At 48.2% G+C, this 23,293-nt stretch overlaps 1 protein-coding gene across 1 annotated transcript in view; it reads right to left on the reverse strand.

Moving 5' to 3' along the window:
* LOC139261923 (uncharacterized) overlaps nt 1-23,293 on the reverse strand; it is a 72,179-nt gene that overhangs the window by 17,262 nt on the left and 31,624 nt on the right. Inside the window, exons 4-6 of the mRNA XM_070877102.1 lie at nt 22,701-23,042; nt 22,353-22,622; nt 8,649-8,756 (exon numbers count right to left, since the gene is read on the reverse strand). Coding sequence (XP_070733203.1) covers nt 8,649-8,756; nt 22,353-22,622; nt 22,701-23,042 — 720 coding nt within the window. The remainder of the gene's footprint in view (nt 1-8,648; nt 8,757-22,352; nt 22,623-22,700; nt 23,043-23,293) is intronic.

Genomic DNA, 23,293 nt, shown 5'->3' on the forward strand with positions numbered 1-23,293 from the left:
CCGTGAGCAGTTTGCTGTCCTCCGCTAGGGGTATTTGCAGGTAACTGCGGCGCATGTCGAGTTTCGTAAAAACTATTGAGCCGTGGAATTCTGAAGACAGTTCGACGATGGTAGGAAGAGGATACTTGTCGGGGATGATGGCCTTGTTGACCTTTTTCAGGTTGATGTATCGGCGGATCTCCCCATGTTTACACCAAGCAATGACTAAGTTCGAGATCCAGGGTGAGGAGTCGATGCTCTGAATGATTCCCTGAGATTCGAGTCACGTTAATTCTGCGGATACTTGGTCACAAACCGCGAATGGGAGACGGCGAAGTCACTGCGTAACTGGTTTGACGGAAGGGTCAATGCAGGGACAACGGCAGAATTTTGTTGTCACTCCAAACCCTGTGAAAATTGAGGGATACTGCTTGTCAAAGTCCACCGTGTATACAGGTGTGTCGGTTGGGTCGTAAACTTTGAACCCAAGCTTGTCAAAAAGGTCAACACCCATGATGCTTCGTCCCTTCACGACATGAAAGGAAAAGTTCTCCAATGTTATGCCCTTGTAGTATATCGGGACATATATGACCCCAAGTACCTCAATTTTGGAGTCGGAGTGCCCATGTAGAGTGGAAGTTGCGGGCTGCAGTTGACAGTGCGTGAAGTGGGTTTTGTACACAGCCTCGCTCAATATGGGGACTTTGGCTCCAAGGTCAATGAGGAGGCAGATGGGCGTGCCGTCAATGTTTACATCACAGTCCTTGAGTTTGCCCAAACCGATTTGCGAAATGTCACTAACGGTGTAAACCATACTGGGTTCATCATTATTGGAGTTATCCACCTGTAGAATATGCTGCGATGAGCGACAGACACGAGCAAAATGGATCATTTTACCACATGCAGAGCATCTCTTCCCACGTGCAGGGCAGTTAGGACTCTTTGCTGCATGTGATTTGTCTCCACAGTTAAAGCAGTGGAAGTTAAGCCCGTGATCCATAGTGGGTGGCTTATTACCAGCCCTGGGTCTCTGCTGTGATTCCCACTTTGGACGAATGCCTTGCACATGGGCTGTAACTGGTCGGCTGCACAGGGGGAGCAGGGGATCTGATCACTTTTGAATCGGAAAACGCTGATTCGATTTGGATGGCCAAATTAGTTGCTTTGTCAAATGGCAATTTGTCATTTTCCATTAGCAAGCGTTCCCGAATGCGGGAGATCGTTGTTTTCTCAATCATTTGATCCCTGATCATTTCCTCGGTGATGCTCCAAAGTTACACGTAGCGACCAGTTCAGTTAATGAAATGATGTGCTGTTTGATTGGTTCACCGTTCTCTTGCCCCCTTTGATGAAAATGGAATCTTTCCATCATGATACTTTTCCTCGGCCAAAAATATTTCTCTCGGGTGCTTACCGCTTTGTCGTAGGACTCCGTGTCTTCGATTTGGCCAAAGATGCGTTGGCCTTCGGTGCAGAGGCAGTGGATAAGTATTGCACGGTGGTGAGCTGGTGTTGCGTTGTCACCGTCTAACCCACTCACCGTGATGTAGGTCGAAAAACGTTTTATCCATCTCGGCCACGGGATTGGAGGGTCCCCGGGTGTGGAGAGGCAAGGCGGGGTCAGTGGGTTGGGGCGTAGGGAGGTTAATTTGATTCATCCTGTAGTGTATGGAGAAAGAGTCAGACTGAACACTGTGAGCTCAAAGTAAAGTGTGACCTTAGTCTTTTATTGCAGGTCTCCAGAGTGCCTCTCCAACCTGTGAAGCCACCTTAAATACCTGTGCTCCCAAGGGATTATGGGATCCCTTGGAACTCCGGAGAATGAGCCCCCTGGTGGCTGTACAGAGTATATCCAAGTCCAGATACATAACAACATTCCCCCCTAAAGTTAATCGTGTAATTATTTACAATGTGAGTCGATCTGGGGCCCTTCTTGCCCGGTTGATCGTCTCGGTGTGAAGGCTGGTGTTGTTGAGTCCCTCGCTGGGCTGCTGTGGATGATGGGTTCTGCTTCGTGGTCAGCCGTGGTGCTGGTTGCCACTGGTGTGTATGTTGGGGGATCAAAAAAGGCAGGGTCCAAGGTGGGTTGCTCAGGGTAGTCCGTGAATCTGAGTTTGATTTGGTCCAAGTGTTTCCGGTGAATGAGTCCATTTGAAAGTTTGACCCGAAACACCCTGATCCCCTCTTTGGCCACGACAGTGCCAGGAAGCCACTTGGGACCTTGTCCATAATTTAATACAAATACAGCATCATTGACTTCAATCTCGCGTGACACATTTGCGCTATCATGGTATGTACTTTGTTGAAGCCGCCTGCTCTCTACCTGTTCATGTAGATCAGGGTGAACTAACGAGAGCCTTGTCTTAAATGCTCTTTTCATGAGCAGTTCAGCAAGTGGTATCCCAGTGAGTGAGTGGGGTCTCGTGCGGCAGCTAAGCAGGACTCGGGATAGATGAGTCTGCAGTGAGCCTTCAGTTACCCTCTTCAAGCCTTGCAATGCTCTCTCAGGCTGACTATTGGACACTGGTTTAAGCGGGGCAGATATGACATGTTTGATCCCGTTACGGGTCATAAATTCTTTGAACTTAGCACTGGTAAAACATGGCCCATTGTCGCTCACCAGGACATCAGGTAAGCCATGGGTGGCAAACATGGCCCGCAGGCTTTCAGTGGTGGTAGTGGACGTGCTGGCCGGCATTATCTCACATTCAATCCACTTGGACTCAAATGGACTCATGGTCTACAACCACAAGGAACATTTTACCCAAAAACGGGCCTGCATAGTCGACGTGTACCCTTGATCACGGTTTGGAGGGCCAAGACCATAAACTTAGCTGGGTACATTGCTTAACTGCGAGCGTGTATTACATCTGTGAACGCAGGATTCTAAGTCCGCATCGATGCCGGGCCACCACATGTGGGATCTGGCTATCGCTTTCATCATTGCGATGCCTGAGTGGGTACTGTGGAGGTCATTGATGAAGGTGTCTCTGCCCTTCTTGGGGACCACTACTCGATTGCCCCACAGAAGGCAGTCTACCTGTATAGACATTTCATCTTTGCGCCGTTGGAACGGCTTTATCTCTTCCTGCAATTCCACTGGGACACTGGACCAGCTCCCATGAGGCACACAGCTTTTGACTAGGGATAATAAGGGGTCCTGGCTTGTCCAGGTTTTGATCTGCTGGGCAGTGACGGGTGATTGCTCACACTCAAATGCTTCCAAAACCATGGCTAGATCTGCGGGCTGCGCCATTTCTACCTCCGTGGTGGGCAATGGCAGCCTACTGAGAGCATCGGCGCAGTTTTCTGTGCCTGGCCTGTGGCAGATGGTGTAGTTTTATGTGGACAACATGAGAGCCCATCTCTGGCCAATGCGTTGGTATTTATCCCTTTGCTCTCGGAAAACAGGGATATAAGTGGCTTATGGTCAGTTTCCAATTCAAATTTTAGCCCAAACAGGTATTGATGCATTTTCTTTACCCCATAGACACACGCTAATGCTCCTTTTTTAATCATGCTATCGGCTCTCTTGGCCTTAGACAGACTCCTGGATGCATAAGCAACCGGTTGCAGTTTCCCGAAATCATTAGCTTGTTGCAATACACACCCGACACCATATGACGACGCATCACATGCTAGTACCAAACGCTTACATGGATCATACAACACAAGCAATTTGTTTGAGCATAACAATTTTCTTGCTTTTACAAAGGCATTTTTTTGGCTTTTGCCCCAATCCCATTCGCCCCCTTTTCGTAGTCAGACAGGTTGTGGTTCTAGCAGTGTGCTGAGACACGCTAAGAAGTTACCAAAGTAGTTCAGGAGTCCCAGAAACGACTGCAGCTCCATCACGTTCTGTGGTCTCGGTGTGTTCTCGATTGTCTCCGTCTTCGCATTGGTGAGCCTGATGCCATCCACTGCAATCCTCCTTCCCAAGAACTCCACTTCAGGTGCCGGGAAAACGCACTTCACCTGAGTCCCACGTGGTTGAGCCGATAAGAACCTCCTCCAGGTTCTGCAGATGCTCGACTGTGTTCCGACCTGTGACCAAGATGTCATCCTGGAAGACCACGGTGTGCGGGACTGACTTCAGTAAACTTTCCATGTTTCTCTGAAATATCGCCGCCGCTGATCGGATTCCAAACGGGCATCTGTTATAAACAAAAAGACCTTTGTGCGTATTGATGCAGGTGAGGGCCTTCGATGATTCCTCCAGTTCCTGCGTCATGTAGACTGAAGTCAGATCCAGCTTCGTGAACGTCTTTTCTCCCGCCAGCGTTGCAAAGAGGTCGTCGGTTTTTGGTCGTGGGTATTGGTCCTGGAGGGAGAAATGATTGATAGTAACTTTGTAATCGCCACAGATTCTGACGGTGCCGTCTCTCTTGAGGACTGGGACAATAGGACTGGCCCACTCGCTGAACTCGATCGGTGAGATGATGCCCTCTTTTTGCAGGCAGTCTAGCTCGATCTCTACCCTTTCTCTCATCATGTACGGTACTGCTCTCACCTTGTGATGGATGGGTCGCGCCCCCGGAATTAGGTGGATCTGCACTTTTGCTCCTTGGAATTTCCCGATGCCTGGTTCGAACAGCGAAGGAAATTTGTTTAAGACCTGTGCACAGGAAGTGTCGTCAGCGGGCGATAGCGCTCAGACATCGTCCCTGTTCCAGCGTATCTTTCCCAGCCAGCTCCTGCTGAGCAGCGTGGGACCATCGCCCGGTACCACCCAGAGTGGGAGCTTGTGCACCGCTCCATCGTAGGAGACCTTTACGGTAGCACTGCCCATTACAGGTATCAGTTCTTTCATGCAAGTTCTTAGTTTCGTGCGAATTGGAATTAAGACTTGCCTTGAGGCCTTGTTGCACCACAACCTTCCAAAAGTCTTTTTGCCCATGATGGACTGGCTCGCGCCTCTGTCCAGCTCCATTGACACCGGGAGTCCATTTAGTTCAACATTCAGCATTATCGGGGGACAATTCGTGGTGAATGTGTGCACCCCATGTACCTCTGCCTCCTCTATCAGAGGTTCTGTTTCGTCGTGATCCTCCGTGGATCTGTCCTCCTCTGCAACGTGGTGGTTTGCAGGTTTAGCAGGCCGAGCAGCTCGCCTGCACACTCGTTAGAGGTGTCCCATTGTTCCACAGCCCTTGCAAATGTATCCTTTGAATCAGCATGAATGAAAACAATGATCACCCCCGCAGCGCCAACAAGGAGTTAATGGCCTTGCATTCATCACCCTTGATGGTGGACTCTGAGACATCTGTGGACGTGTAGCTGCAGGTATGTGTGACCTGCCCTGTCCGTTACAATTCGAAAACAACATCACTTTGTTCACAGTACTTGGAGCAGCACTTGCGTGCTGAGAGATTTGCTTCGTATTGTCACTGGTGGCAATGAACGCCTGGGCTATCGCTATGGCCTTACTCAAGGTTGGGGTCTCTACAGTCAGAAGTTTGTGAAGTATGATTTCGTGGCCAATGCCAAGTAAGAAAAAGTCTCTGGGCATGTGCTCCAAATGTCCTTCAAATTTGCAGTGTCCTGCAAGACATCTTAGCTCAGCGACATAACTTTCTGGCCTCCTCTGCCTCCTGGCCTTCAGACCTTTTGTAGGTGTGGAACCGGTACCTCGCCATCAGAACACTTTCCTTCGAGTTCAAATGCTCTCGGACCAGTGTGCACAAATCATCGTATGATTTTTCCACAGGTTTTGCTGGAGTGAGCAGATTCTTCATGAGGCCATACGTTGGTGCCCCACAGACGGTGAGGAGAATCGCCCTTCGTTTGGCAGCGCTCTCTTCCCCATCTAGCTCGTTGGCCACGAAGTATTGGTCGAGTCGCTCCACAAAAGTTTCCCAATCATCTCCCTCTGAGAATTTCTCTAGGATGCCCACTGTTCTCTGCATCTTTGGGTTCACTATCTGTATCTTGTCGCCAGTTGTGGTGTATGGAGAAAGAGTCAGACTGAACAGACTCAAAGTAAAGTGTGACCTTAGTCTTTTATTGCAGGTCTCGAGAGTGCCTCTCCAACCTGTGAAGCACTCTTAAATACCTGTGCTCCTAAGGGATTATCAGATCCCTTGGGACTCTGGGGAATGAGCCCTCTGGTGGCTGTACAGAATATATACAAGTCCAGATACATAACACACCCTCGTCACCAAACTATGTTGTGTACATAAATAACAGACTAACTGAAACAGGAGTAATGTAACTTAACTGTGCCCTTTAAAGCAACTCCCAAAATGGTTGTCCCCAAACCAGCATGAACCAGCATGTTTACAGCAGTATGTGAATATCTCCTGCAGGGTCCTAATGCCTGCCTAGTGAGGGTTCGTGTAACAAACAAACGGAGTATGAACACAACAGGGTGAAACTTGCTTGATAACGCTGCCTGTTAACACCCGGTGTTAGGTGACTAACGGGTGGCAAAGGACTTCCTTCGACAGTAAGCGGCATTGACGCTGCATCCTAAATTCAGTCGGCTCTTTGACAGAGGTGCCAGAGGCAACGCTGCACCAGCCAACATCACCCCCGAGGTGACATCATCCAGCGTACAATCCCTCTGTCGCCTCTGTCGCGAGATTTGCTTTGTACGGCTGGTGTAACAGGAGGCGGCTGTACAGCCAGGAAAAGGTGGTCATAAACGAGTGGATCTCGGGCAGAATCTTTATTCGTTTCTGCGTGTTTTCATTAGTTTTAAGAGTGACAAAGTGTGTGTGTGTGGATCGTAGAAGTGTGAGTGATTTTTTCTTCCCTTTTTTCTCTAGCATGTCGGCAGCCTCCCGATGAGAGATTCAGTCGGCCTGCTGAGCTCCTGTTCGAGGATCAGTGTACAACGCCACTTGTTGGTGCTGCTCTCTCATCCTTGGGTGTAAAAACTGAACTGAGGACTCTGAGGCTGCGCCTAACGTCCGGCACTAAAATCAGCACTCAGGCGGTGACACCGCTCCAAAAACGGCCATAACCAATCTCGACCCCTGTGTGCTTCCACTTTCTCACCAGGGGACCTGTTCAACTGAGCAACCGGCCGTCATGTGTGAACCTGGAGCCTCACTGTTGGGCCCAATCTTCTTCTCTACAAATGTGCCCATCCACACATTTCATGAAAAACTCGAGGACATAATCAACATTATTCAAGGCAACATTCTACATCTCCTGGATAAACTTCAGAAAATGAACAGAGCTAGAGAGAATATTATAATATATTGGTTTATTCCAGTGCCATACAAATCTTTTCATTACCAGATATAACCAAAATAAGTGCCAAAGATAATATGAGGACCATTCAGCCCATTAAACCCATTCCTCCGGCAGACCGTGTGCAGATGGTCCTATTGTGAAATCCAACCAACTTACTAAATATCCCAAATTATGTTTCCCCTGGTTTCAAAGATAACAGAAAATATCCAGAATACCCGTCAAATCTTGTAACCGATACAATGTCCAGTCTGGCAATGCCTTGATTTTAAAGTTCTCATCCTTGTTTGCAAATCCCTCCATGGCCTCGCCCCCTCTACATCGGTAAACTCCCCCAGCCCTACAACCTCCGAGATCTCTGCACTCCTCCAATTCTGGCCGCTTGCGTATCCCCAATGATCATCTCTGCATCATGGCGCCGTGCCCAGACCTTAAGCATTGGCACTTCCTCCTCAAACCTCTCCGCCGTGCCAACTGCCTATCTTTAGTTAAGATGCTCCTTAAAACCGACCTCTTTGACTGAGCTTCTTGTCATCTATCCCAATATCTCCTTGTGTGGATCTGAAGGAATTAAAAATCATTTAGTATTTCTAAAAAGTTTGTGGCTAAGCTTAAATTGAGCGTGGGACCAGAACGTATAACTCTCGAGAAGGGAGTATTTGGCAGATGTCCTAGCATAGACAGAATTACACGAGATATCGATAAACACCCCAGCTTTGTCTGTTTATTAAGGCCAAGGACAAATAGGTCTTGGAAAAAGTACTTTCACAGGAATTGCTTAACCGTAGAAAAGTAATGATGTAGCACGTAACTGATCAGATAAAAGGCGCACAGGGGAGGTAATGAAGCTTGCTGTCAATATAATTGTATTACCCAATTAATATTTGTAATCATAGTAGTTAGTCGAAACTTTGTGATGCGGCAGGGAAACAACAAATGGAAAGTATTTTGACTGTATAAAAACAGTAACCCGATGATTGTTCGAAGAGAACGGCTGATTTGGGTCACCGAGTTACTAAACTCGTGTAGAAGCTGTCTCTTCCTTGATCGAGTACTTTATAATAAACAATTCTTTTCTCCAAAACAGACTTGTGTTGAGTATCTTTGTAACACTCCACAACAGGCTTAGTATCAAATTTTATTTTATACTGCTTCTGTGAAGTGCCTTTTGAGATTTTAATACATTAAAGGCACTATATTAATGCAAGTTGTTGTTGTTATTTATCTGTGACCAGTTGGATAACCCAGTCTTGAACTCCTATCATTCTGGCCAGTTCAGGAACTATTGCCTCCCGAGAATATTTGACACATAGAAATGCAAACACATTGGTTAATCTAATCCTAATGGATTAAATTATCAATTTCAAACAAGGATATAATTGTCATTCCTAATTTTTGGAATCATGTGCCACATTCACATTTTATCACATGTATGAAACCTGAAATAGTTTGCAGCAATTTCCAGATCTTACCTGCAACCTTGCGTTTTCTCAGACACAGCACCACTGTCAGGACAATGACGAGGAGAAGAGCCAGACTCCCGAAAATAACCACATTGGTGTGTTTAAAAGTGTAATCATCTGGCAGAAGAATAAGCATAGATTTCACGTTTAGTTTATAGATTAACTTCTTAAACAAAAATAGGCTGCCCCAATGACCCAGTGGATAAACCTACTGCCTGATTCACCATTGAACCATACAGAGCAGAGGGCCCTCGGTTTCATTCCTGGAAACGAAGAGAAAATAGACAACAATGGAGTTTGGCCGTGCTACATGGTATATACTTCAATGCAAGGAGTCTGGGGAATAAGGCAGGTGAGCTGACAGCACAGATAGACACTTGGGAGTCCGACATTATCGCTATTACTGAGACATGGCTGAAAGAAGGGCAGGTATGGCAGCTCAACATTCCCAGTTACAGGGTTTCCAGACGGGATAGAGAGGGGAAAAGGAGGGAGGGTCACAGTATTGATTAAAGAAACAATTACAGCTGTGAGGGGGATGATATGTCAGAGGGATCATTAAATGAGGCCATATGGGTTGAAATGAAGAACAAAAAAGAAGCGATCACACTGCTGGGTGTATACTATCGATCCCCAAGTAGTCAGAGGGAGATAGAAAAGCAAATATGTCGGCAAATTTCTGAGAAGTGCAAAAACTATAGGGCTGTAATCGAAGGGGATTTCAACTACCCTAATATTAGCTGGGATAGATGTAATGTGATAGGTATGGAGGGTTCGGGATTCCTAAAATGCATTCAGGAGAACATACTTCGCCAGTATGTCGCAAGCCCAACAAGGGAGGGGGCAGTTCTGGATTTGTTCTAGGGAATAATAGGAACATAAGGAATAGGAGCAGGAGTAGGCCATACGGCCCCTCGAGCCTGCTCCGCCATTTAATACAATCATGGCTGATCCGATCATGGACTCAGGTCCACTTCCCAGCCCGCTCCCCAAAACCCCTTATTCAATGTCCCAGCTTCCACAGCTCTCTGAGGCAGTGAATTCCAGAGATTTACAACCCTCTGAGAGAAGAAATTCCTCCTCATCTCAGTTTTAAATGGGCGGCCTCTTATTCTAAGATTATGCCCCCAAGTTCTAGTCTCCCCTATCAGTGGAAACATCCTCTCTGCATCCACCTTATCAAGCCACCTCATCATCTTATACGTTTCAATAAGATCACCTCTCATTCTTCTGAATTCCAATGAGTAGAGGCCCAACCTACTCAACTTTTCCTCATAAGTCAACCCCCTCATCCCTGGAATCAACCTAGTGAACCTTCTCTGAACTGCCTCCAAAGCAAGTATATCCTTTCCTAAATATGGAAACCAAAACTGCACGCAGTATTCCAGGTGTGGCCTCACCAATACCCTGTATAGCTTTAGCAAGACTTCCCTGCTCTTACACTCTTACACTCCATCCCCTTTGCAATAAAGGCCAAGATACCATTGGCCTTCCTGATCACTTGCTGTACCTGCATACTATCCTTTTGTGTTTCATACACAAGTACCCCCAGGTCCTGCTGTACTGCAGCACTTTGTAATCTTTCTCCATTTAAATAATAACTTGCTCTTTGATTTTTTTCTGCCAAAGTGCATGACCTCACACTTGCCAACATTATACTCCATCTGCCAAATTTTTGTCCACTCACTTAGCCTGTCTATGTCCTTTTGCAGATTTTTTGTGTCCTCCTCACACATTGCTTTTCCTCCCATCTTTGTATCGTCAGCAAACTTGGCAACAGTACACTCGGTCCATTCTTCCAAGTCGTTAATATCAATTGTAAATAGTTGGGGTCCCAGCACTGATCCCTGCGGCACCCCACTAGTTACTGATTGCCAATCAGAGAATGAACCATTTATCCCAACTCTCTGTTTTCTGTTGTTAGCCAATCCTCTATCCATGTTAATATATTACCCCCAAACCCGTGAATTTTTATCTTGTGTAGTAACCTTTTATGTGGCACCTTGTCAAATGCCTTCTGCTTTTGCAGCTGGAAGGGGTATCAGTGGGAGAGCATGTTGGTGCTAGTGATCATAATTAAGTTAAATTTAGGGTAGTTATGGAAAAGGACAAAGATAGACCAGGAATAAAAGTTCTTAATTGGAGGAAAGCCAATTTTACTGAGCTGAGAGGTGATTTAGCCACAGTGGACTGGAAACAGCTCCTGGGAGGTAAATCAGTGACAGAGCAGTGGGAGGCATTCAAGGAGGAGATCCTGAGGGTTCAGAGCAAGTATGTTCCCTTAAAGAAAAAGGGTGGGGCTAACAAAACTAGAGCCCCCTGAATGTCATGGGCCATACAGGGTAGGATAAAGAATAAAAGGGAGGCTTATGACAGATACCGAGGGCTCTATACTGCAGAAACCATCGAGGAGCATAAGAAGTGCAGGGGTGACATTAAAAAGGAAATTAGGAAAGCCAAGAGAGACCTTGAAAACATTTTGACAAGTAAAATCAAGGAAAATCCAAAGATGTTTTATAAATACATTAAGAGTAAGGGGATAACTAAAGAAAGGGGAGGGCCTATTAGGAACCATGAGGGTAATCTGTGTGTGGAGGCGGAAGACCTGGGTTTGGTTCTTAATTAATATTTTGCATCTGTTTTCACTAAAGAGAGGGGCGATGCAGACATTGCAATCGGAGAGGAGGAGTGTGAAATATTAGATGGAATAAACATCGTGAGAGAGGAAGTATTAAGGGGTTTAGCAGCTTTGAAAGTGGATAACTCCCCAGGCCCAGATGAAATGTATCCCAGGCTGTTAAGAGAAACAGCAGAGGCTCTGACTATCATTTTCCAATCCTCTCTGGCCACAGGTGAGGTGCCAGAGGACTGGAGGACTGCTAATGTGGCACCCTTATTTAAAAGGGAGAAAGGGATAGACCGAGTAATTACAGGCCAGTCAGCCTAACCTCGGTGGTGGGAACATTGTTGGAGAAAATACTGAGGGACAGAATAAATCTTCATTGAGAAAGACATAGATTAATCAGGGACAGTCATACAGAATACTTGCCTTTATTAGCCAAGGCATAGAATATAAGAGCAGAGGGGTTATGCTTGAACTGTATAAAACACTAGTTTGGACACAGCTGGAGTGCTATGTGCATTTCTGGTTACCACATTACAGGAAAGATGTGATTGCCACAGAGAGGGTACAGAGGAGATTTACGAGGCTGATTCCTAGACTGGAGAATGTTAGCTATGAGGAAAGATTGTATAGGCCGGGTCTGTTTTCTTTAGAACAGAGGAGGCTGAGGGGAGACCTGATTGAGATGTATAAACTTATGAGGGTCTTAGATAGAGTGCATAGGAAAAATCTATTCCCCTTAGCAGAGGGGTCAACAACCAGGGGGCATAGATTTAAAGTAATTGGTTTCGAGGGGATTTGAGGGGAAATGTTATCACCCAGAGGGTGGTGGGGTCTGGAACTCACTGTCTGAAAGGGTGGTAGAGGCAGAAACCCTCACCACATTTAAAAAGTACTTGGGCATGCACTTGAAGTGCCGTAACCTTCAGGGCTACGGACCAAGAGCTGGAAAGTGGGATTAGGCTGGGTAGCTCTTGGTCAGCCGGCGCGGACACGATGGGCCGAATGGCCTCCTTCCGTGCTGTAAATTTCTATGATTCTATGAAGATCTACCCCAACATGGGAGGTGAAGAGGAAAGAGGAGAAACAGACAGATAATTTTGACAGAAAATTTGTACAATATCTTCCTGGCTATAATTTTGAGCAGTAATTAATCCATGACAGTGCTCCCTCAGGTATGGCCTGACAATGTATATTAGAGCAGCAAGACACGACCATGGAATGAGATTGTGACCACGATGTGTCACAACCCAAACATACAATCTCAGTCCAAGTTTCAGAAGGTGGGAAAAGTGTGGATGAGCATTCCCCAGGGAGGATGAAAAAATGCAGCGGCAACAACTCACCTCATGCACCTCCCTGTGGCAGGTTGGAGGGCACCTTTGGTAGAGACCTGTCCACACTGTCTCAGGTAGATCCTAGAACATAAGGTTTAGGAGCAGGAGTAGGCCATTCAGTCCCTCGAGAGTCGATCATGCCTCAACTCCACTTTGCTGCACTGTCCCCATATCCCTTCATTTCCTTAATATCCAACAATCGATCGATCACTGCCTTGAATATACTCAGCGACTGAGCCTCCACAGCCCTCTGGGGTAGAGAATTCCAAAGATTCACCACCCTCTGAGTGAAGATATTTCTCCTCAGCTCAGTCCTAAATGACCGACCCCTTATTCTGAGACTGTGACCCCTGGTTCTAGACTCTCCAGCCTGGGAAACATCCTACCTGCATCTACCCTGTCAAGCCCTGTTAGAATTGTATATGTTTCAATGAGATCCCCTCTCATTCTTCTAAACTCTAGAGAATATAGGCCTAGTTTATTCAAGGTCTCCTCATAGGACAATCCCCCCATCCCAGGGATCAGTCTGGTGAACCTTCGTTGCACTCCCTCTACAGCAAGTATATCCTTCCTTCGGTAAAAAGATCAAAACTGTGCACAATACTCCAGGTGTGGTCTCACCAGGACCCGATATAATTGCAGTAAGATGTCTTTAGTCTTATACCCAAATCCTTATATAATAAAGGCCAACATACCATTTGCTTTCTTAATTGCTTGCTGTACTTGCATATTAACTTTCAGTGATTCGTGAACAAGAGCACCAACATTTCCCAATCTCACACCATTTAAAAAATACTCTGCTTTTTTATTTTTCCTACCAAAGTGGATAACTTCACATTTCTCCACATTATATTCCATTTGCCATGTTCTTGCCCAGCCTTCTATATCCCCTTGAAGCCTCTTTGTATCCTCCTCACAACTTAGATTCCCACCGAGCTTTGTATCATCAGCAAACTTAGATAAATTACATTTTGTCCCCTCATCCAAATCATTGACATGGATTGTGAATAACTGGGGCCCAAGCACTGATCCTTGCAGCACCCCACTAGTTACTGCCTGCCAACCCGAAAATGACCCGTTTATTCCTACACCTCCAAGTTTCCCTCCGAGTCACGCACCATCCTGACTTGGAAATATATCGGCCGTTCCTTCATCATCGCTGTGTCACAATCCTGGAACTCCCTCCCTAACAGCACTGTGGGAGTACCTTCACCACACAGACTGCAGCGGTTCAAGAAGGCGGCTCACCACCACCTTCTCAAGGGCAATTGGGGATGGGCAATAAATGCCGGCCTTGCCAGCGACGTCCACATCCCAGGAATTTAAAAAATGACCCCCAGTCCTATGAACCCTAATTTTGTTTAATAACCGCTTGTGTGGCACCTTATCAAATGCCTTCTGAAAATCCAAATATACCACATCCACTGGTCCGCCCTTATCTATTCTACTGGTTACAACCTCAAAGAATTCCAACAGATTTGTCAAATATGATTTCCTTTTCATAAATCCTTGTTGAATCTGCCCACTCCTATTATTATTTTCTAAATGGCGTTACCACGTCCTTAATAATAGATTCTAGCATTTTCCACACGATATGGTGCAAGAGATGGGATACCAAAAGAAAAATGTTCCCAAACATTTAAGGGGAGAATCGACTGAACTGAGCATCTAAATAGCCACATAGCAACACTGCATGCAAGGAAAACCATTAAGTCATCAGCTTCTAGCACCCCCCTCTCCCACCCAACCTCCTGATAGAAATTCTGGCCTTAGAGAGTGTTGTGTATGCAATAACTGTTAGACTGAGTACTGTGTAACTCCAAGAGGTATGACCTTGGCTCTGCTTTATTAAGGCCAAAGTGACTCATATACAAAATGGCTGGCCTTTTATACTTGGGCTGCACACACGCGCATGCAGCCCAATGGCCTCCAACAGTGACGCCATCTAGTGGCTAGTGAGCCCAAAAGTACATACATGACAGAGAGGGAATTCCAGAGCTCAGGGCATAGGCAGCTGAAGTCACACCCGCCGATTGTGAAGCAATGAAAATCAGGCTTGCACAAAATGCCAACATTGTAGGAGAGCAGAGATCTCGGAGGGTTTCATCCAACCTCGATATGAAAATTAGGAGATGAGACTCAATATTAAAAAAAATAGGAGAATGTTTTTAAAGCAGCGCGGAGAAATGAAGAGGAGGAAAGTTTTGTGGTATTTCCAGACTCTGGCTGAAGGCTGAAGATCAAAGGTAGTCACGGCAGTCAGGGGAAATAGTGGAGTGGGAGAGCTGGGTGTCCTCAACACACGGGCAGTGACCCCGTGCATGATGTCACCGAGACGCAACATGTAGATTAGGAAAAGGAAGGAACATTATATTCGGAAACAACCAGCTGCTTTTTTCAACCTCATCTATGTTTTTGCTTTTCCACAGGTATCTAGTCTATCTATGTACCAGGGCAGAGAAAAACTCCAGAACTTTAGGTGGGCTTTCTTACCCTCCAGAGGGTTGGCAGCACATTCTGGACCTTTTCATGGCATCGCCCTGTGACCAAATATCCCCAACACTCCAGGTTCATGCTGGACCCCTGCAAACTCTCCTCCTCTACCACATACTGTACTACCTCTTCAGACCTCCCTTCCCACAGCCTCCACTGTTGGCCATGATAACCACTGCTGAAACCCTCATCCTTGCCTTTGTTGCCTCTAGACTTCACTATTCCAAAGCACTCTTGGCTGGCCTCTCACATTCTACCCTACGTAAACTAGAGATGATCCTAAACTCGACTGTCCGTGTCCTAACTCGCACCAAGTCCCACTCACCCATCACCCTCTGTGCTCGCTGACCTACATTGGCTCCCAGTTAAGCAACATCTCGGTTTCAAAATTGTCATCCTTGTTTTCAAATCCCTCCATGGTCTCGCCCCTCCCGATCTCTGTAATCTCCTCCAGCCCCTCACCACCCGCCCCCCATCCCCCGAGATGTCTGCGCTCCTCTATTTCTGCCCTCTTGAACAGCCCTGATTAGAATCGCTCCACCATTGGTGGCCATGCCTTCTGTTGTCTAGACCCCAAGCTCTGGAACTCCCTGCCTAAACCTCCCCGCCTCTCTAGCTCTCTTTCCTCCTTCAAAACACTTCTTAAAACATACCTCTGACCAAGCTTTTGGTCCCCTGCCGTGATTTCTACTTATGCAGCTCGGTGTCAAATATTTGTCTCATAATATTCCTATGAAGCACCTTGGGATGTTTCACTACGTTAAAGGCGCTCTATAAATACAAGTTGTTGTGTTATTGTTGTTGTGCAATGAGTTAATGGAACGTTTTGACCAAAATCTAGGCAGCCTGTGGCTCCTCTGCTCCCTCCTCTCCCCCATCTTACACACTGCTTCGTGATCCGAGGAGGAAGACATTCACTAATCGCCCAAGGGTTGCTATGGTAACTGTGCTTACACTTTGCCTCCTTTTACAATCTGACCTTCCAACACAGGCTGTCAGCACTTCACTGCAAGTTTAATGGGGCATCAAGGTGGGAAAATGTACAGCTCTCTGACAACTGTTCACCCACTTTGCAAATACACAGAAACACTGTACACCCGAGCACACTGCCAACACAAGATATCTGCACACTGCGTGTTCACAGACTCACAAACGGTGGATGTTAGGCTCGGTCTAGGGTGGCACTGTCTCTGCTCACAATACCAGAAAATGTCTCTTCTCTACCTGCTTACAGAAGGCTGCACAAGTGAAGAGATTTGTACCTGAGGGGGACCTCCCAACCAGTGCTCACTGACTGAGAGTAAACTCAGCAATTCCACACTCCCAGTGTAAATGTTTCTGACAGTGAAATGCAGAAGAAGTTGTTTAATTTTCAGACCAACGTTAATCCCCGGGAATGTCCCTTCCCACAATCTGCCTGTGGTGTTCCCAAATTAGCTCATTTACATACATTATAAGGAGGGCCAGTGGATTTGCAGCCTTGAATTTCCTGCTTTTGATCTCACAGTGCACAAGCCCGAGCAGACTGTCGAACTCGTCTGGCAGAACGTCTCATCGCCAGAGCTTTCACACAAGCACCAAGGTGTGGCTTGGTTGGCGGTGAGGAGGGCCCTACCCGTCAGATCCTTCATGCACAGCCGGGGTTTCAGAGACACGGCCCTCTGCCCCAGAGTTGGCTGTGGTGCGGACGAGACAGTCATCCATCTCCTTCGGGATTGCGCCTTTGCAAGGCAGGTCTGGATGGAGATGCAGTGGTTGCTGTCGAGGTTCATCGAGGTAACACAGGACCCTGTGCTCTACGGGCTGTTCCCAGGGACACACACCGAGACAGACATCATCTGCTGCTGGAGGGCCATCAACTCAGTGAAAGACGCACTTTGGTCTTCCCGAAACTTGCTGGTCTTCCAGAGCAAGGAGATGTCCACGTCTGCGTGTTGCAGACTGGCACAATCCAAGATCCAGGAGTACGTGCTGAGGGTCACACTAACAATTGGTGCAGTCGCCGCAAAGGCACGGTGGGGAAGGGCCACAGTTTAAAGCCCTTCCACCACGGTAAACCAAGGGGCAGGAATCAGTATAAAACTCCCCTCGGGCTGTACTTGTAAACTTGTTGTATACATAGAGCACCATGATCTGAAAACACCTGTGTAGTGCCATGTATAATGCAAGTTCTGTTTAGTAATGTATGTTGCAAAGAAATGTAACTGTACCCTCACCCATTCCGTGTACCGTATAGTGTCACTAGTAAAGTAATATGATGACTGTATTACAATGTATCCTGGATTGTACTGAAATATACCTCGAAATGTAAAGCAAGCAAATGTATTGAACTGAACTGCCGTCAGCACCCAAATGTATTGTATGGAATTACTGACCACATCCAAATGTACTGAACTGCCTCCAATGTATTGTGCACATTTTTATATCAATAAAGTACATTTTGAAATTTAAAAAAAAGGAGGGATCATCATCATAGGCAGTCCCTTTTGGGAGCTGAGTGCTTTGAAGTGTTGCTGCTCAGTGGCACTCTCTGTGGATTGGCCATTCATGTGCTAATTGACTAATTGCAGAAACTCATCTTTCCAGTTTGGCTGGGTCTGGTCTTTTTGCTCGGGACAAGCACCAATTGTAGAAATCTGCACGTCGAACGACCAACGGTCAGCCAAGGTGCCGGACTGGCACCACGAAAGATTGAAGGCTTCGGCCAAAACACAAGCTGAAAGGAGGAATCTGCAAATGGATGGTGGCCAACCGAGCGGTGAACCAGGGCGTCCGAAACACCATCCGAGTGAGGGTGAAGAAAGTGGAAGGACAGACAACGATGCACCGGGACCTCTTCGTGAAGAAAGTCCTGCTTGGAACCTGTGGCATGAAAGTCGCGGATATCTTCACCTTGCAGGACATCCCGAAGAGAGGTTACTTTGATGTGTCCTTCAGAAACATCACCCTATGCCTGAAGTTCCTGAGGGGATTGAAGGAGGTGAGTGAACCACTGCGGTCAATGCTGACTTGGGAACCACTGTTCATCCTCCCGTCGCAGAGAAGACACACTATCACAGTGCAGATGTACAATCCCCACATCCCGGTCATTGATGTGCTGACATTCCTCGCCAGGTATGTCGATGGGGCAGGAAGCAGCATCGACCTGAAAGACCTCCACGGGATATAGACCAGCAAGTGCCAGATCCAGGTCACCATGAAAGTGGACGCCAGCGGAACCATCCTGCACCCTCCCTCCAGCTTCACCATCGGAGGAAGTCGGGGCTACATGGTGTACGCCGGACAACCCAACGTGTGCCGGACCTGCGGGAAGGCAGGCCACGTGGTGGCAAGCTGCACAACTGTCATCTGCTGCAACTGCAAGAAGGAAGGCCACCAGACAAAGGACTGTAAGGAGACCAAGTGCTGCAACCTTTGTGGTCAGGCTGGAGATCTGTACAAGGCCTGCCCCAAGCACAATGTCAGCTCTGCGCAGGCGGCAAAGAACATGGTGACACGTGAGGAGAAAGCTGAGGAACACAATGCTCCAGAGGAGACCGACACCGCCCTCCCTCCCAACACACCGTGCGAACAAACCACTGCCCTAGTCGACACTGACCGAGAGGAGGAAGGGCAGTCTGCCACAGCAAGCCGCCAGACACTAACACCCAGCAGTGAAATTCCCCCCGAGACACCGAGTCCATGGAAGAGGAGGGAGCAGGAGCAGAAGGAAAACAGGAATGGCAGCTCATCAAGATGAAGAAGAAGGCGGCCCACAAGTCAAGGGAAAAGAGGCCTCCTGCAGAAACGAGAGGCAAAAGACAGCTACTGTCCACGACGGACAGCAGTGGCTGCAGCTCACCCGATGACGAAGGGCGAGGCAAAAGCCCCCACTACCACCAGCAGAAGGGGCAAAACACCAATGTGACCAGCGCAGTCCAGCTCCGGGACCCTGGGAGCAGTGATGTCACCAATGCCCCCCGCTCCGGATCTCTGGGAGTGACGAAGTGACAGATGCCCCCCCGCTCCGGATCTCTGGGAGCGACGAAGTGACAGATGCACCCCCGCTCCGGATCTCTGGGAGCGACAAAGTGACAGATGCATCCCGCTCCGGATCTCTGGGAGCGATGAAGTGACACATGCACCCCCGCTCCGGATCTCTGGGAGCGATGAAGTGACAGATACACCCCCGCTCCGGATCTCTGGGAGCGATGAAGTGACAGATACACCCCCGCTCCGGATCTCTGGGAGTGATGAAGTGACAGATGCCCCCCGCTCCGGATCTCTGGGAGCGATGAAGTGACAGATACACCCCCGCTCCGGATCTCTGGGAGTGACGAAGTGACAGATGCCCCCCGCTCCGGATCTCTGGGAGCGACGAAGTGACAGATACCCCCCCGCTCCGGATCTCTGGGAGTGATGAAGTGACAGATGCACCCCCGCTCCGGATCTCTGGGAGCGATGAAGTGACAGATGCCCCCCGCTCCGGATCTCTGGGAGCGATGAAGTGACAGATGCCCCCCGCTCCGGATCTCTGGGAGCGATGAAGTGACAGATACACCCCCGCTCCGGATCTCTGGGAGCGATGAAGTGACAGATGCACCCCCGCTCCGGATCTCTGGGAGCGACAAAGTGACAGATACACCCCCGCTCCGGATCTCTGGGAGCGACAAAGTGACAGATACACCCCCGCTCCGGATCTCTGGGAGCGACAAAGTGACAGATACACCCCCGCTCCGGATCTCTGGGAGCGATGAAGTGACAGATACACCCCCGCTCCGGATCTCTGGGAGCGATGAAGTGACAGATACACCCCCGCTCCGGATCTCTGGGAGCGACGACATCACAGGGGATGCACACAAGGAACAACCAACACCAGGCAAGGGCAGCCCAGTTAACATGGAGGTCCCCCGTCCACACTGCTGGTGTCCCCTGGTCAAACCATCCCCAAGGCAGAGGACAACCCATATCTCAGCCAAGGTGCAGTAGAAAAGTTTAAAGTTAACCTATGTATACGGGAACAGGCCACAGGGCCAAAGGACTGTGTGTTTGAAATGTAATGTTTGGATTGTAATCACCAATTTAAAAATGGGTTTAAAGATAGCATCCATTAACGTGCGTAGCATTAAGTCATCTACGCGATGTGTTTCCACCTTGGGGTACCTCGCCAAGGTCAAGGCAGACCTGCTGTTCTTGCCGGAGTGTGGCCTGCCGCACTTCAGCAGTTACCGGCAGTGGTCGCAATGGACCATCCGTCTGGTCAGGAGGCAACGATTGCCGTTCCTCCGGCCTGGGCATTCTGCTGCGGGGAGGCCACTTCACCATCACCGAAGTTAAGGAGGTGGTGGGCGGCCGCCTCCTCGTAGCAGATGTATTGTCTAAAAATGTTCCTCTAAGGCTAATTAACGTGTATGCCTCGCATCTCAGAAGCCAGCGACTGTTCCTCCTCCAGCAGCTCCCACTGCTGCTGGCGACATCCAGGCCGGTCGTTCTGGGCAGTGACTCCAACTGTACCATCGATGTGGCTGGACGATCCAGCAGAGCTGACAGCAAACTGGACACCACGTCCAGACTCCTGATGGACGCGGTAAAAGATGCCAAGCTGTGCGATGTCTTCAGCAACCCTGCAGACGGAGCACCGCGCAGATACACCTGGTCGAGACCAGACGGGTCCGTCCATTCCAGAATAGACTTCCTGTTTGTGTCCCACACGCTCAAGGTCGATCCACATACGTCACGCCGGTGTTCTTCTCTGACCACTGCCTCCTACTGGCCGACTGCCTCCCACAGGAAAACCAGAAAGTTGGCAGGGGGATATGGAAGCTCAACATGAAACTGTTGACTCCGGAAAACATTGAGGAATCAAGAGGGATTACAAAGGTTGGAGAACTGTAAAACCCCTCTGTGATTCCCCGATGCACTGGTAGGAAACAATCAAGACAAACATCAAGAGGCTCTTCATCCTCAAAGGTGTTCAGGAGGCGAGAGGGAGACAGAGGGAATTGTCCCAACTCCAGAAGAGTATGCAAAACCTGTTCCTGCTGCAGTCGATGGGGGTTGATGTTGCGGAGGGACTCCAAGAGGTGAAGGGCCAGCAAGCCTCGCTCTTTACCTCAGAGTCCTCCAAAATCATCTTCCGCTCCAGAGTCCGCTCCGTCGAGCAGGATGAGACGTGTTCGCGTTTCTTCTTCCAAAAGGTACACAGGGGGAGCTCTGTGATCACCAGCCTAAAGGAAGAAGATGGTTCTGTGACGTCTTCACAGCCCGACATGCTGAGGATCAGCAAATCCTTCTATGCCGGGCTGTACGACGTCAAGCCCACAGACCGTGTGGCCTCCCGTCCTTCCTATCGTCTATCTCAGAGGTCTTAGACGACAGCGAGCGGGAGAGTCTGGACCACCCGCTAACTCTGGACGATCTGACAAAGGCCGTCCGGTCCCTCGCGACGAGTAAAACTCCCGGAAGCGACGGCTTACCGGTCGAGTTGTATTGGGCTCTGTGGGACTGGATGGGCCCAGACCTGCTGGAAGTGTACGGGGGTATGCTTCTGGCCGGCAGCATGTCAGAATCAATGAGGAAACGCATCATCACCCTCATCTACAAGCAGAAGCGGGAGAGGGAGGAATTCAAAAACTGGCAGCCCATCTCGCTGCTCAATGTGGACTACAAGATCCTGTCAAAGGTCATCGCCAACAGGGTCAAGTCTGCTCTGGAGCTGGTGATCCACCCGGACCAGACCTGCACTGTCCCCGGCAGGAAGATCTCTGATAGCCTGGCGCTACTCAGGGATACGATCGCCTACGTGCGGGACAGGAGGGTGGACACCTGTTTAATCAGCTTGGACCAGGAGAAGGCCTTTGACAGGATATCGCACACGTACCTGATGGGCGTGCTCTCCAAGATGGGCTTTGGGAAGACTTCCAATTGCAATATTTGCAGCTGGGAATTATTTGCTCTGATTTTTCGGAGCATTCTGATTGATTCTGTGTCAGAAAACCAACAGAAATGACTTCTGTACCACTGGATTGTCAAACTTAAATGCTTGTCCTGTCTCAGTGAGTTTACCAAGAGCGTAGTTGAGGCACACAGACCAGGAAAGTTCCTCGCTCGATCCCAGGCTGTGCTGAGTTATCTCAGGGTAGATTTCCTGAGGCTCTGAACCACTGTACAGCTTCACACACAGGATATAAAGGAGGGGTTACTCCTGGCAACAAGAACAATAAGTGACAAGAATTTCCTGTGGAGATTATAAGATTAAAGAGCAAACCCTGAGTCACTTACCACTGGGCTCCAGATAGTACGGGACTAAAACCTGGGGCTGGTTTTGATAAAACACAGCACATATCCAGTTCCCTCTGCCTCTGTCAGCTTTCTGAATAATCAGTCGCAATGATTTCTCTTCCCCATTCCGTCCATTCAATGTTTTCTCTCCAACAGTTCTGCCGTCACTATTGATCCAAACCAGTCTCATTGGTTCAGTGACATCAGACACAGAGCAGGTCGGGGTAACGGTGTCTCCCTCAGTCTCTGCATCAGATGGTTCAGCTGTGACTGTGGAAACAGGAAAATCATTCAGCTTTTACACAATGACTTTATCATTGAAAACACCAGCAACATTCTGTGTCCTACCTTTAACTGTGATTAGTTTAATGGTCACAAATTTACTTGATCCCAGAGAACATGTGTAAACTCCTGCATCGTCAAACAGTACAGGGACAATCCTCACACTGAAGGTCCTGCCATTAAAATGTCCCACTGTGGGCACCAGTCGACTCCCAAAGTCGGTCCTGTTCACATCGATAGGCTGAGATTTCGAAGCAGTTGCTATTTTTTTCTCCTGATTTGGAAGATGATGTGAGCTCCAGGTCCATGCAGCAGCATTGTAAGTAGAGGCAACAGAATAGCAAATCAGGTCGAGTTCACTGCGATCTGTGCCTGACCGATAAAGTGTGTAACTCTCTTGATATAAATCTGTGATAGAGAGACAGAGAACAACGTGTTAGAATTTAACAGTTTCTAAGGTAGAGAGAAAAGCCAGAATAATTATTGGCAAAAATTATATAAAACTATTTTGTGTTTTGATTATCATAACTAGCCACGCCTCTCGCCAAGCTGTCCCAGTACAGCTACAACACTGGGATCTACCCGACAATGTGGAAAACTGCCCAGGTATGTCCGACAATCAAAAAGCAGGACAAATCCAATCCAGCCAATTACCGCCC

Source organism: Pristiophorus japonicus, chromosome 1 (assembly GCF_044704955.1).
Source record: "Pristiophorus japonicus isolate sPriJap1 chromosome 1, sPriJap1.hap1, whole genome shotgun sequence".
NCBI lineage: Eukaryota > Metazoa > Chordata > Chondrichthyes > Pristiophoridae > Pristiophorus > Pristiophorus japonicus.